The 16,503-nt window shown below is 31.5% G+C and overlaps 1 protein-coding gene across 1 annotated transcript in view; it reads left to right on the plus strand.

The window, feature by feature from the left end:
- The window catches only part of LOC145298338 (high affinity cGMP-specific 3',5'-cyclic phosphodiesterase 9A-like), an 81,048-nt gene that overhangs the window by 47,635 nt on the left and 16,910 nt on the right, over positions 1 to 16,503 (plus strand). Inside the window, exons 4-10 of the mRNA XM_080144313.1 lie at positions 438 to 537; positions 3,803 to 3,945; positions 4,616 to 4,636; positions 6,239 to 6,380; positions 12,293 to 12,388; positions 13,587 to 13,709; positions 14,840 to 14,994. Coding sequence (XP_080000439.1) covers positions 438 to 537; positions 3,803 to 3,945; positions 4,616 to 4,636; positions 6,239 to 6,380; positions 12,293 to 12,388; positions 13,587 to 13,709; positions 14,840 to 14,994 — 780 coding nt within the window. The remainder of the gene's footprint in view (positions 1 to 437; positions 538 to 3,802; positions 3,946 to 4,615; positions 4,637 to 6,238; positions 6,381 to 12,292; positions 12,389 to 13,586; positions 13,710 to 14,839; positions 14,995 to 16,503) is intronic.

Below are 16,503 nucleotides of genomic sequence, written 5' to 3' on the forward strand. Positions count from 1 at the left end.
GTTCAAGTCTGTTTTATCATAAAGTTAAGATCTTATTTGTTCATTTGAATTTCTGTTTATTCACAAAGCACTCCTATGATTGCAAATAAACCTTTTCCTATAATCAGTATAATACAATATTTGTTGGCAGTAGTTTGCACTTGATATTTAAAGAAAATATTTTAAGTTAAATATGTTCAAGAATACAAAATGGTTATAATGGAAAAGTAATAGTACAATGTTCCGCCCTGCTCCCAAATAGTATTATAAAAAAGTGTCCTGGTTGGTTCTTCATACAATTTTTTTTTTTTTTTTTTTTTTTTCAATCTACTGAAAAATTATGCACTCATATTTATTTTTGCAATTCAATACATAAAATATGCAGAGCTTATATAGAAAAATAATCATTATGCAATATACTAAAACTTTTTTTTTTTTTTTTTTTTTTTTTTTCTTAGGTTAGCAACTCTAGAGAATTTGATTATTTATGAAACGACGATGCCAAAATGTTTTGAGGAGATGCTCACAAAAGTCGACTTTGTGAAAAATAAACTGGAGGTAAGAATTTTTCTCTAGAGTTAGCATATGTATAGAATAAAACTATTTTAAAAGCAATGTGACCAAATTTTATAACAGTATAGTAATGAGAAAGCATGTTAGTTAAAAGGTTGCCTTTTGTGTCAGATTGACTTGTTAAAAGAAATTGTACTGGATTTTTAAAAAAATTTTTTTTTTTATAGGCAGTTGGATATCTGAATTTTATCAGAAGGGATATATTTTCTAAGCTCATTTAGGCTTTTTGGTCTCCCCCTGACTAACGATTAGACTTAGTAATTCATTCCTGTTTTCACTTTTCTCAACTATGCCTTGGATTTTTAAATTTTGCACAAACATTATGGGGAAAGTAAATCTTTTTCGCTCATTGAGGGTGAGTTTACAGGAAGCCAATGTGCCTAGTTTGTCAATTTATTTCTGCTTAAATTATGTTCATCTTGGAGAAGTTGTTCTATTATCCTTTCATGAGTCCTTGTATTGCTGACTTTTCTCCTAATCCTACAAAATCGGGTCTGGAAGCATATCTTCAATCTAAAATATTCCAAACGTTTTTTACTTTTACAAAATTCTATCCTGTTCTGCAAAGGTAAAAACAATTTTTCCTTACAAAACGCTGAATAAATTTTTGAAGATATGGAAAAGTTAAGTATAAAAACCATTTCTAAAATTACTGAAAATAACTTGAAAAGGGTTGATATGCTGTAAAACAACCAAACATTTTTCTTAAATTTTTCATGTATTAAATTTTTACCTGAGTTTTCATGTTGTGATTTGTGTATTTCTTTGTGTCTAGTCCGCTATGTTGGATTTGATTCTCAAGAAATAACTAAATCTAAAATTAAACTCTGTTCTGTTGCTGTTGGATTTCTATTGGCCATCACTTGAAGTTATGGCAAAGGTCTTTAATCACGGTTTCCATTACTAAACTAACAACTAAACTGTCTGTATATCCAAGATTTTTAATAGTTTCTCCAATCCTAAACTATTTCTTTACAATATTCCATAGATAATTCAAAAGAAACAGGAATTGAAGTTTCCTTGAAATTAAACTTGGATTCAGATTATGACCAAGACCTCCAGTGGTGAAGCCCCATTGGGGTGGGGGCTGTTGGAATGGTGATGCTCCTTAGTTATCATTGTTTCCAGGTTTACTTTGGCCAGGAGTGGTAATACTTGTTAGCCTGATCTGGTAGCACTAGACCACCTGAGAATTCTAGTCTCCTGACCATAACTGCAAACATTTTTCCTTTATCTTTGCAAAACTTATGTTCTACAAAAACAATTTACTTCTATAAAACCATGAATTTATACTTGAAGATATAAAGAACTTAAACTTTTTCAAAATTACTGAATTCTACATTAAATAGCCCAAGGTGTTATACTTTAAAACGGCCAAACCAAAACTTGAAAAATCTAACTTTTGGATCCATTTTTTCCTTTCTCCATCTCTTATCTCTCTCCTTCATTTATCTTTATTTTATATCTCCATGCCCCCCCCCCCTCTGTCATTCTTCTATTCCTTTCCTTTATCTCTATCCCTTTCCCTTTTTCCTTCTCTTTTTCTCACCTCCCTCTATCCTTTTTATTCTACCCTGTATGTATTTGTGTATAAACAAAAGCTTACCTATGCTTCTCTGGTCACTGATTTTAGGTTTGGCTAGTATTTAGGAGAAACAATTGACGAGCCAGCTATAATTGTTTAAATGGCTGTTTGGATCCTCAAATTTCATTTATTGTTCAAATATTTAAGTTGTCTATAGAACTTGTCTTGCAGTGTTAAAGCTTTGGATTAGATGTACACAAATCTGGATGTAATGAGGAAAAGATAGTCTGAAGAAAACTTAGGAGTGATTCTGTTGATGCCATTCAAGCGATGACATAGAAACCAACATGAATACAATTTTATGGAGAAAATCACTTCATACAACCATACCCAATATATATTTCCCACTTTGAAGGAGGGAAGCTAAAAATTAGTACTTTATATCGGCAACGGTAAAAACGATTGTTACAGAATTAAATGTTCTAATTTATTGAAAATTAGAACATTAAATATTTTTAAAATCTTATAAAAAAAAAAAAAAGACTTTATGAAAACTTTTGGTGGTAGACATTTTTTGAAAGACTTTTTTCCTCATTTTGCTGCAATTATGCAGACAAGTCACATTTTGACTTCACAACATTGGACATACTTTACTCTGACTCTATTATAGTTAATAGCAAAATGTAGAAAAATACTTGGAGGTGTATATCACTAAATGTTTCAAATTTTTATTTTATACATCTAATATAACTTTGGAATTTTAAATCTAAAATAAAATAACTTTCACTTTCTAAATTTTTAAAGTGACAAAACTCCTTTACAAACTAGTTGCTCGGCTTTTTATTTCATTGTCAGAATGTTATTTCCCTATTAAACATATTCCAAACATATCCCTTATTAAAACAAGACCAAAAGTATGACTAACAAATTTAGTACTGCTGACAATTATGAAAGAAGCTATATAAAATGAAGCATATTTAGTTCTTGCTGTACCTTTTTAAGATGGAAACGTTGGTTCCCAAATTGTGTAGGCCCCACATATTTGGCAGTATTAAGTTATTTTTGAACTTGAAATAACTGAATGACTTTTGTTAATCTTTCAGCTGAACATTTTTTGTCTTGCATTGATCCGTTTTAGAAATTGACTTCTGAACAAACCTCTGATCAGGTCTTTAACCTTTCTCAATCTGTTTCAATCGCCTATATTTACCTTGGGGTTTCTCTTCTGAACTTGTTAGCTCAACTGTTCTACATCTATTCAAGAATTTTTCACTTCCAAGATGGCCAAACCATTGAAATCTTCTGCTCACGTCTGTCCAGTTTTAATATTCCCAAGATCAGATCTAAGCTCGTCTTAGATTTGCATTACATTCATTTTATTCTCTCTTCTCATCATGCCACACATGTCCTCAATCCTTACTTGCTGCTTCAGTTTTATACAGCATGACACTATGTAAATCTGCCTGCTAGACTTTCCTTAGTCCAGTTATGATACTTTGTGGGTTAGTAATGACATTAAGTTCCCTGAACTTAATGTCCTTATTCTTGCGATAATACAAGCACCTGCTCTACTTTGTGCGTCACTTTAAAATGTGTATGCAATATTAACACTTAGAACCACATCAGATGATGTGGACTGGTTGAGTGTATCATGTTAACAAAACTTATTTTATCTATTTCTAAAAGTTTCTTGTACATGTCAAATCTCTTTCTATATTTTTCCAGGGAATTAGTTATCTTAGTTGGTTAGGGCTCTATAAAGATTTACCAACTTCAAAGACTGTCGTGCCACTCTGGGATAAATACAAAATGAAAGATGAAAAGTTAAAACAGCAGCAGTATGTTCTTGATGAATACAGAAAAATTTCGTAAGTAATTTCATTGGTTTTTAGCATTTTCCTTTTTTCTTCATATTTAGCTACAAAAAGTTTACATCCATCATAGATTGTAGGATGCTGTTATACAATGAAAATTCTAAATTTGAAAGATTTTATGCATTGACTCGGTTGTCTTGTTTGCAAATCTCTTCAAATCTGAAATGAGAAAACCTTCATAGAAATAGTTATATAGCAGCAGTAACGATCACATACTCTCAAAACTTCATGTGTTCCCTTTTCTCGAATGTGACAAACTTTATAAACTACCAAACATCCACAGATAAATATAGAAAACAAAATTTGTAAAAATACAAAAATTAAAACCTTATATATAGCATTAAATGACCCAAAAGGTTGTTGGTTAAACCAACCCTCTTTTTTTTTTCATATAATCCTGCTCTAATTGGTATTTTCTGACTAATATTTAGTGCTATCAAATCTGTTATTTTTTTTTATTTTTTTTTTTTTCTTGTTTTTGTCTTGGATTTAGTTTCAAATTTTAATTTTGGACCAATTTTAATTTTCCAAATTAAAATTGTTTTTATTTTTTATTCTAATGAATGATTAAAAATTTTAAATTGTAGCTTAACTAGGTTTTCTGATATTTGAAAAAGCCTCTTGATATTTGTAATCATAGTATTTTATTTTTCACTATTTTCAGGTCCCTACCATTGGATCTTTTGTAAGTATGAAGATTCTTGTAGAAAAATCTTCTTTTTTTTTTTTTTTTTTTTTTTTTTTTTTTTTTTTTTTTTTTGTGGGGTGGGGGGTGAACTATTTTCAGTATATCTGCAGACATGGAAGCAAACTTCCGAAACCAAACTATGCATTACCTTTTTTTTTTTTTTTTTTTTTTTTCCGCAGTCCATAAGTAGGGTGATTTGTGTAAAAGAATACTTTGGGATGTTGGTATTGAATACACTTCAATTTCTAGCCTGCATTGAAATATATGCTTATGCCAAAAATATCCTTAATGTTGTGCTGGTAGTCTTTCCTCTATTTCTCATGTTCATGGAAAAGTTATCCAATTATTTTTTCTTTGTCTAGTCGGTGCATGTTCAGAAATCCAATAGTTTATTATTGGACCAACCAGAAAATATAAGAAAATGCAATTGACCAAGCATGAAATGTTTACTTGCAGAAATTTCCCTGTAGCCTCCTTTTCATCAAAAGTGAAAACTAACAAAATCAGTTAGTTGGCTATTTAGGCCCAATCTATACTCCTATAAAATTTAATTTTTACATCAAAATTAAAAACCCTTTCTATTAAAAAAAAAAAAAAAAAAAAAAAATACAACTTTGTTATATATAGGTCATGGAATTGCATTCATCTGAAAAAGATCTAATTTGCTTATTCTATCATTTTAATTCCCTATTTTTTTTTCTCTTCTCTTCGGTTTTCTTATGGGATGATCATCTTTAGTTAATTATCTGCATAAATATAATTACATGATTTATAATGGCATAAAAAGCTTATAGTAAAAAACCTTTCTATGTGTATATGTAAAAAAATTTTCCTACCAAACTCCTGTTTTTGGTCTACAGATATGAAACTTAATACCCATGTGAAACTTTATATTTGGGTTTTAGCAAGAGAAAATCGGTGCAAAAGTAGAAAAAAAAAAAAATGTAATTTGCTAGGTGACGGTTGAATGACTGCATTACAAATATGCATGCATGATGTAATAGCTATTGGTTCAGGTTTTAATTTTTAGCCTTGCAGCAAACATATCGTCTATAGCTCGCTCATTAATGCCAAGAAAAAGTAAATCACAAGCTTATGGTTTTGGTCTTGATTCTTGATGAGGCACTTTTTTTTTTGTTTTTTTAGCATTTTTAGCATTAACCATTACCACTGTTAGCAATTTAATGTATTTTCATAAGTGAAAACTTGGATAACTATAATCTGTTTCCATAAAACCACATTATCCCCCTCCCCCCCAATGCAGTTTTATAAAGCCCTTTAATTTATTTACACGGCAACTATTAGAATATTTACTACCTTTTTATAGCAGAAACTAGAGACCAAGGGAAGATTGTTTGGAAGAAATGGCTTACCTTGTAGATATGTACATAACCATGTTTATTGGCTATTTTCACTTGCTGAGTATTTAATTTCGGCCTCCAGATAATGGGTTAATGTGAATTTTCATAAGTGGAACTGCAGATACTATCTGCAGTTAAAACTTTTGCATTTCAGAAATTCCATTCTCTACATATTTAAATTTTCATATTTAGCATGCTTCTCCAGAAGCAAAAACTGAATGTATTTTTCTTATTGCAGAGAATCACAATTTTCACTAAACGTACGAAACCATTTGAAGCAATTATCATTCGACAATTGGCAATGGAAGGATGCTGAAATGTTGATTCTTCTGGAAACCATGTTCCAAGAACTGAATTTCATTTCTAGATTCAATATTAAGGCAAGTTATTTTATTGTTCTAAATATCTTGATCTATTCATTTATTTGGTTCATGTTATAAAATTATTACAATGCGTGTACCAGTGACTGAACGAAAATATATTAAAAAAAAAAAAAAAAAAAAATGTAAATTGATAAAGTGTTTTTTAACTCTTATAAATCTCAAAGGAAGATAACTCCACTTTAAAGATTTTGTAATCTTTAGAAATTTTCATTGCTTAAAAATTTTCTAAAATAAAACTACTTGATAAATTTTGGATTTATATTTTCCTTCTGACAGTGTATTGTGCAGATTTTTACTTGTTTAATATGGGAATTCTGGGAAAAAATGTATAAAATGGGTCATTTAGTTTTAAAAAATGTAATGTTATCTTAATTTTAATTTTTAACAAATACCAAATATGTCTTTCGCAGATTAAGAGGTAGTTAAAAATATTTAATTTATAAAATGATTTTCAAAAATCTAGACATTCAAAATCTGATATTGACAATGTAAACTACTGCCTTAGTAATGTGTTCTGCTTATTCCTTTGTCCAATTGTCTTTCAAATGTCTAAAAGTATTGCCTTGTATATAGATTTGTTATCGATATAGTGATTCTAAGATTTCATGACTATTTGGGCAAGTATATAGTCTAGTTAACTGTAACAGTTAACTAATATAATTTTCACTAAATTATGGTTGACTTATCTCTGTTAATTTTTTTTAAATGACACTAATCTCCAAACAAAATCGGCTGCCATCTGTGATTGAATAAGTCAGTAAGTTTCCAGGCGTTTTTCGTATGGGCACATTTGATAGTACACATATGAAACTCTAGTCCCCTTAAAAGTAATCTCCTCTGACTGCAATGCACTTGTATTGTTCCAACAACTTCTGGAAGTCCTCTTGTGAGCATATCAATGACCGTCATTAGTGGTCCTGGATATGACCTTAAACTATATCGAATGATGAGGCCCCAGCTTGCAGGCTTTGGGGAGTGTGGAGCCACCCTTTAATTACCATTGCTCCCAGGTCCACTCTGACCCGGAGTGGTAGTACCTGTTAGGGTCCCAACTATGGGTTAAATGGAAACTGACTTGAAAAAAAATATTCTATTAAATTTTTCTTCAAAATAACTGGATTCGGCATTAAATGACCTGGAAAGGGTTGATATGCAGTAAAACAACCAACACCCAATCAACCCTTATTAGTCTTTCAGTTTCTCAATTGTTTCATAACAGCCTCTAAGGCTTTCCTTGAGCTTAGGGAAGGGAATAACCAAAATTGACGGGAGCAAAATCTGGACTATAGGAAGGGTGAGGAATTGTCTTGATGCTCATCTTGATCAAATAGTCTGTGACCAGAATGAGGTGTTGACTGGTGCATTGTCCTGGGGGAAACGCCACTGACCCGATTTGCAGAGTGTTGATTTCTCCAATAGAATCCATTTCTGTACTCCCTTACAAACCTAAAGTTAATATTCCTTGTAAACTATCCAGTAGGAACCCAGTGCATGTAGGTGTAGTGCTGTTAAAAAAGTTTCTGGGTGGATTTTCTATCTAGCCTTCTTAGGTCTGGAAGAGCCAGCATGCTCCTCTTAGGAACTCTCTTGATCTGTCATAACAGAAGATCCAGCTTTCATCACGGGTCATAAGGACACAAGAACTGCAGAATCTGAATTAATCGGCTCTACCATCTCCCTGCTATCAGATCTTTTTGATCTGAGCACACTTAAGACAAACTTTGCACAATTATTCATGCGGAACTAAAGATACGGAAGATTTAAGTTACCACACAGACATCAAACTGTGCACTTATCTCTATAGACACACCAGTCCTTATCCATGAAATTCTCTATTTGGCTAATCAATTCTGATGTTTTGACTCCCTTACTCCTCCCACACCTCATCCCTTAGACTCTGTCTTCCTTGAATTGCTTATACAAATCTAACTGATGTTCTAATGCATTCCATACGTTTTTTATTTTCCAAGTTTAAAACAATTTTATTGCATATCATTCTTATGTCCTCGCATCCAAATTGTATTGAAATTCACCAGCTGTAAAAAATCTGGCTTTTAGTAGGGTGTATTCCAGTTCTTGCTGTAGCTGTTCTTTCGAACCTGAAATCGTGAAAATTCAGATTATTGCGATACATTGAGATGACTAAAGTCTGCAAAAATTTTAAGTGACTAAAAGTCTGGAAACTTATTGAAGGCATCTCGTACTCACCGATAAATCTGATTGGGTTTCGCACTTCTAAATTCTACGGTTTGATAAATTTTTATCCACAAGCTTAAAATTTATTTGTATATTTAGTTATAGTTAACTGCAGAGAAATTATACTACATGATTCCCATGTTTTTAAATGCCACCGAAAACAAAACTAGTGGATTTCAAAAGTTTTGGCAGTTTTTTTTTTTTTTTTTTTTTTATAACCTTAAACTTAAAAAAATTTTCATTTAAAGTCATTCATTGGAAAACTTTTGTTAGTTGAATCTTTCAATCATTGTATTAGTTTGCTTCCAAGAATATATTAAATTTAAAGATTTTAATTTATTAACTATGCTGCATGGTTGCCACAATTTGAATACCCACCAAAAAATTGGTTAATCTAAGTGTGTATACTGCAAATAAACTAAAGTGTTAACTTTGAAAATCACTGTTAATCCTACATTTTCCATAGAGAATTTATGAACATCAATAGCAGTCCAAACAAGATTGAATAGATTCACAATGGACAAATTGCAAACCTTGATGTTTGCTGAAGGCTCTCCTCTACTCAGAAACAATGGCTTCTCTACAATTCTGTTGATGATTGTAGTCGGTCAAGAGATAACACTTGATCAGAATTATTTGAACAAGTTTTGACCTTTTGCAACTGTCCAGACAATTGAATAAGTGAGAATGTGTACATACCAACATTTAGTTTTTAATCCTTGTCATAGCACATAAACAATACTGTTTGTCAAACAGAGGGTAGTAAGTGTTGGTAATACTGCCTTCTCTGGTGTTAGCAGCTTTAGTTTCATGTTTTAACTGTTTATAATATCCTACATAAAAATGATTCATATAAACACGGAGATTGCTAATTTGTACTCTTATCTTGAGTGTTTTAGCTAATGTGATGCTTCTCAAGATTGAAGGTTCAAACCTTAGTGCGGGTGATGCTAAGAATAAAACTGCAAATGAAGATGTCATAGCTGATAGAACAAGAGCATGCTAACCCTCTTTGATTAAATAAAGGGGCTTCAAACTGAAAGTCGATGGTTACATTGACCAAAAAGAAAAGGATTGTCATTTTTGTGTGAACATTGCAAGTTAAATTTTATTTTTCTTTCTTTGCATGAACATTTAACAGTATTTGGCAGTTCAAAAGCAAACTTTAATTTCAACACTTTTCAAAATCAAACTTATGGCCATTTGCCTGGGAAATGAATTCCGTTATTGACCATAACTGCTTATATGGCTAGCTGTTTGGCATTAATTTTCTTGCTAGGATCTTTACAAAGATTCCATTTTATCCAATGGAGATAAGATTGTATACATCTCAGCAAATATTTAGGATGGATGGATTAGATTAAGTTTTAAAAAGCATGTTAAGCTTTTAAAAAAATTTCCTTTAGTTAGTAATAAATTGTGAAAGTGATAATGCTTGAAAAATCAAAACTATTCATAAAATATCAAATCTGTTTGCCAGCTGAAGCAGCTAAATTGTTGGCATTTTTTTTTTCCAACTGTCTACAGTTGAGAAATGTTTGTCCTATCTGGATGGACAGCTATATAAGGAAATTAGAATATTATCTGGGTTAGATGCTAAATGTATTGGGCTTTATAAAATACTTTTTTTACATGAAAAATTTCATGAAGCCAGTCTAATTTGGAGTTTGTCAACTTATGCCTTATAATTTGCAAAAGACTTGCAATAAAAATGTATTTTGAAGTTAAAAACGTTCCAGCTTAGAACATACACTTGGTCCTGGATATGACCTTAAACTATATCCAGTGGTGAGGCCCCAGATTGCGGGCTTTGGGAGTGTGGAAACCCCCTTTAATTGTCATTGCTCCTAGGTCTGCTCTGACCCGGAGTGGTATGTTAGGATGTCAACTTTGGGTTAAATAGAAACCGAATTGAAAACGAATATATTGTATTAAAAAAATCTCTTCTGAATCTTTGGATTCAGCATTAAATAACCTGAAAAAGGTTGATATGCCGTAAAACAACCAACCAGAACATGCATTAATAGGTTAATATTTATCATTGGTTAAAATTATTAATTTGATTTCTAACATCTATTTACAATGTTATTTTAGCATAAGCAGCCTTTAGGATTTGAATATTTCTTACGGTATGTCTAATTTTGTTTAGTTCTCCCCTTGATTATACAATCTGTTTTACAAAATGTCAAATTTAAGTGTCAAATTTCTAAATGTTAAAATGCTAGTCCTTGGTATATGCAAGAAAATGATTTTAATAGTGAATTGCTTATGTATATTGTGTATAAACATTGAATAGGTAGCAATTAAGCAGTTTTGTATGGTTGTCGTAACTAGTTTTGTACATTTTTTTTTTTTTTTTTTTTTTCCTGAGAAACCTTACAAAATGGATAATTTCAAAAGGGAAAAAAAATCACTATTTTCTATTACTCGGGTAATAAAAAAAAAAAAATTTTTTTTTTTTTTTTTTTTTTTAGTACATAAAATATTGTTCACCGAAATTATTCTAGTGTTGATTGCAGGATTTCAGGCTGAGAGCAAAGTGAAGTCTCTCCTCACTTGGAAGACTCTTTTAGATCCCACATATTTTTAACCTGAAAAACTAATCTTATGTTTAACTTTGTCCTTTTGTGAGGCAAGTAATTAAGTAATCTGTCCTTATGTCTTGTTTCTGAAAATGTATGTTACATTGATAAAAAAACTTTTAAAACAAAATGATTATCGAATAAGGTCTCTTAATTAATTTGTAAACTTTGAATTACATTCTTAGCATGTATAAACTGCATATTTGCTCAGTATGGGGATTCTTTTGATTCCTAGATTTTCAGATTGGAATAAAGTTACTTTTCCATCTTCAGGAATTTTTTGACTAGAATTCCTTGTTTCTTGGATAACACATCTGCCATTTTGAAATAATTTGTAAATCTTTTGGAACCATTTAATGAAACCATTTACTTTACTGATATGACTTTTTTTTTTTTAAATCGAATTTGATCAATTACTTTCTTTTATACTTATATTTTTATTTCCTAAATTGATTTTTTATTGTTAGAAAACAGGTCTGTCATTTGAATTTGGCAAAATTCTATTTTGTATTAACTTATTAGTGTAAAATCATTTTAGCTTTTGACAAGTTTATGCAAAAAACTAGATAAAATTCTAGTTATGAGGTAGACAACTAGTATATTAAACTAATGAATTACCCTCTCATTCTTTTAATTATGCTTAGAAACTTATGAAAGTTATCTTTCAGTGTTTTAACTTTCAAATATTACATTCTATGAAAATAATCAGAGGTTATGTTTCCTGACAAGAGGGATTGGACCTAGAAATTCACTCCTGTGTTTGCATTTTTCTCAATAACCATGCCTTGAATTTTCAAAAATTTTGCACAAACATTAGTTATGGTAAAAGTAAACTTTTGCCAGAACAGATTTTCCGGGATAACGCTGCCCCCACCCCCATAGGCATTAGAGAAGTAAAAATGCCCCCAAATTGTTTATTTGTTCATTTTTTTTTTTTTTTTTTTTTTTTTTTTTTCAATAACCACTTTCTTTGGATTTATAAAAAAAAAAAAAAATATTGCACAATTTTCCAGCATGCTCGGCTTTAGCATTAAAGAATCGTGTTTGGCTCTGTATATGAATGAATCTTGTATGTATAGAATCTAGAAACCTAATTTTGTATAGACATTCAAATTTAATTTCTCTTTTCAGTTTTCTAATTTGCAAGAATGGCTGTGTGATATCTACTTGCATTACTTCAATGTACCATTTCACAATTTCAAGCATTGTTTTATGGTTACCCAGATGGTAAGAATTTTTGTTTCTTAATGATGCAGTTTGTTAGCACTGAGATTAGACTACTTTACTCTTCGGGTTAGTATGAAACAAGACTAAGATAGTTAATAGTGTCAAAGTTAAGGTGTGCCACTTTTCCTGGCTTTGTAATGTCGCTGGCTGAGTTTCTTGCATGAAGATTAGCCAGATTTGGTTTGGAGTCTTGGGTTGGAGCCCAGGAAATCTCATGTAAAAGGAAGTGTTATGAAGATGCTATTAAACTTGTATGGATTATCATGGTATGACTTTTTGACCAGTTTGATTCTGTTAAGTTATTTCCAGATTCTTTCTGTTACTAGCATGTAAAGGTTAACATTCTAAGTCTTTCTCATCATTCCACCTTTCTAATTCCTTGCGACATGTTGCGTCACTGTTGGCAAAGCCACAAATAAAATAAAAGAATTAAGACAACCTGCAAATGTAGTGCAAGAGAAATAACTGTCACCAAATAAACACCCTTGGGACATTGCTACACAGACAGCAAAGTCTCACAGTGGGCATTTGTAAACATTTGAAGCGTTACAAATTGTTATAACCCAAATTTATATAGTTTAGAGATTTTAAAGCAAGGAAGTGGGGTGGGTTGCAATTCTATGTGAACGTGGTAAAAACTCAAACTAGGCCACCTGTAAGTTGAATGAGTAGTGAAGGAATTTGACAGGGTGCTTTGCCCCCACCCCACTTCCTTGGTTTAAAATCTCTAATCAACTATATAAATTTGGGTTATAACAATTTGTAACCCTTCAAATGTCTACAAATGCCCACTGTGAGACTTTGCTGTCTGTGTAGCAATGTCCCAAGGGTGTTTATTTGGTGACAGGTATTTCTCTTGCACTACATTTGCAGGTTGTCTTAATTCTTTTATTTATTTTACCTTTTTACTGGTCAGTTGTCTGTGTGCCTACTTCTGCAAGATGACCCTGTTGGTACACTCAACCTAGATATTTAAACATGCAGTTTGAAATTTGATTTAAATATCTACTAGCTTTTCATATTTTTCAAAACCACAAGTCGTCTTAATATTTGTTTCGGTAATTAATGTTACGATTGTTAGTTTCACTTTGTGGAAATTGAATTCAGCTTGTATTAATGATTTGTTGCCTCTAATATGCAATATGTTGCCCGTAAATGACTCTAATAACCCTCTATTGTTCTGTACTTGTCTTTTCAGATGTATAGTCTTATATGGCAACTGGAGTTGCGTGACATTTTTTCCGAAGAAGAACTGCTTACTTTATTAATATCTGCGATATGTCATGACCTGGAACATACAGGTTTTAGTAACATCTACCATGTGAGTTGACCACTTTTTTTCTCCCCCCCCCCCATCTTATATCTAGCACTGGAATATCATTTTCCAATCTGAGGTGTCATACAGAGACATGAAAAATAATTCTCAGAAGTTCTTAATCTGAACTTTGCCTTGTTTATTCTATTCCTGAGGAAAATATATGCTGAGCTTAGTCATTTTTTTATGCCTCGTTCAGCGTGCACTCACGGACCTTGCATGCTTCACTTGTTTGAAGCAGTTTTGCATTTTTCAGATGACTTTCATTTTTCTTTTCTGGTGAATCTTAATCTGCTGGTGTTCATGAGTAACTGGGAACAGATCTTGTGAAAATAAATTCCTCCTTTTTAATCAGACATGAAATGGATCTGGATTAAATATAAAAATCGATTGTAAATATATTAATGAATGTGGAGTAATATTTGCCATGATTGTGCTTGTGTAAACAAAAAAAAACCTATTAACCGCCAAAAAAATGAATAGTTCTGTTGCTTGATATACAACATATATATTATACAGATGTGCATGTAATGAAATCTTAATTTTCAGGTTGACTTGATCAAATGTCTTTAGTTACATATTTTGAGATAACCTATTTTAAGTTGCATTGCAATCATTTTAATACATAAAATCTTTTGACATTTAACTCGAGGATTTTATTAACTTGCATTCATGATAAAGGAGTTTGTGAATTTATAGTAAACAATTACCTGGTTGTATTATTCACTCATAATACAGGATGGGCCCTACTGCTTATATGTGACTCTCTGCTTAATTGGATTGAGTACTTGTGACTGCCTAAGATGTTTTACACATGTCTATATTATCTCTTCCCATGGTTATTAATAGGTTCAATGTATTGAGTCACTACTTGAAAATTGCAAAATTACTTGAGTCGGCAGGGTAATCATGTGACTAGCAGAAAGGTTATTCTCCACAGCACTATTAAAATGTCCCCCTCCTCAAACTCGATTTTTTTTTTAAGCTGGAATGAGGCATCCTACCAAATGCCAAATTATTCACCCACTATCTAGGCTTTCTAACAAAGATCTTAATCTAGTCTCTTAAGTGCAATTGTTTGTAGCTCTTGCACTCATATATATATATATATTATATATGAAAAATTTAATTTTCAGGTAAATGCTCAAACCGTGCTCGCTCGGACATACAACGATCGATCCCCGCTGGAGAATCACCACTGTGATGTTGCATTTCACATTCTTGAAAAGTGGGGATTATTAAAAAGCCTCTCAAAAGAACAATATTTAGAAGTTCGACAAGGTATCATCAGGTAAGAATTTCTTAAACCTTTCTGCTCATTTCATCTTTGTTTACAAACCACAAGGAGATGTGGGTGATTTGATTTGGAACCAAACGTAGATACAATACTCCCAAATATGCTGTCTGGTAGATTGAACCTGACATCTCTCTACAGGCTCATCTGTCAAAGTATAAACAAAACTTGTATATTTGTACATCTGTTCCCTTTAATCCTTTTTTAGATGTTGCTAGTCTCAGTTCCATGGCAGGTACTTGACTGAGCTCCAATCTTTCTAAGACATTTACAGCAGGAACTTGTCACAATGGAAAAGGATTTTTTTTTTCTAAATGCCTTACATCACATTAAATCTCTAACTTCTTGGTTTTGATTAGTAGCCAAATAGTCTTTAAAAAAAATGTTTTTACTGTATACAAATTATTATTTTTTTTTTTTTCCAAAATTAAAACTATTTGTATTTCAATTAACTTTAAAATTTTTCTATACATTTAAATCTGCAAATCTGCAGCAATAGTTTAGGAATTTACTTTTTTTTATATATATACAACTAAGTCACTAGACAATTACTTGCATTCTTCATTAAAATGTTACATTTCCAAATCTAAATAGCTGCTTACATTTTTACTTTACAGAGAAATGCATTTGTGGGGGAGAGGCTTCCATTTTGATATCCGTTTCTTACTGTGATGAAAATATCACACCATTATTTTTTGCATTTATCAGGACTAGAAGCCACTTGGAGATGAGAGTAACATAGTGTGAGGTTGACTTTGATCTGAGACCATAAAATATTTGTTTGGCATTCAATTGGGCTTTCTTCTCTACCACATATCTTCCATGTCATCCTGCAAGATAGTCATGACTTTAGTCTTAACTTTTAATGGAATTTTACTCTAGTTTGTTCTGATGCTACCAAATCAGGCTCTGAAAATGCAAATTCTTGAACTAAAATGCACCCAACCATTTCTTTTTGTAGAACTCGATTGTTCTAGAAAAACAATTTTTCTTTCCAAAACATAACCAGACCAAACATCATGAATAAATGTTTGAAGATATAATTTGAAACATAAAACCCTTCAACAAAATGACTGTTCCTGGCATTAAATAACCTGAAATGGTTTTAAAATAACCAAACTAGCTTTGTGTGTGTAAAAAAAAAAAAAAATTTTTACACCAATCATACTATATTGGTTGTCGGTTAAGTGAAGAATATTGAAAAATTTTAAAATGGAATAAACAAATTCACTCATGAGAATGATTAATGACAAAGACTTAACGTTTTTAGTAGAATGGTTATTAGATGAAGCCTCTTGAAAAGCGAGTTAATTTTCAATGTATGACACACCCATTATCCAGTTCTGCAGCTCTGTATTTTCTAAATTGTTTAAGAGTAGAATATTCAATTCTTTAGCATGGCTAACATTTGGTTACCAAACAGATTCCATGGTGTCATTCAGATCCCTCTGTTCAGATTATATTCTTTCCAGAAGTTGGGCTACTTATTTTTTATGGTGCCAAGTG

Source organism: Euprymna scolopes, chromosome 2 (genome assembly GCF_053919585.1).
Source record: "Euprymna scolopes isolate OS-2025 chromosome 2, ASM5391958v1, whole genome shotgun sequence".
Lineage (NCBI taxonomy): Eukaryota > Metazoa > Mollusca > Cephalopoda > Sepiida > Sepiolidae > Euprymna > Euprymna scolopes.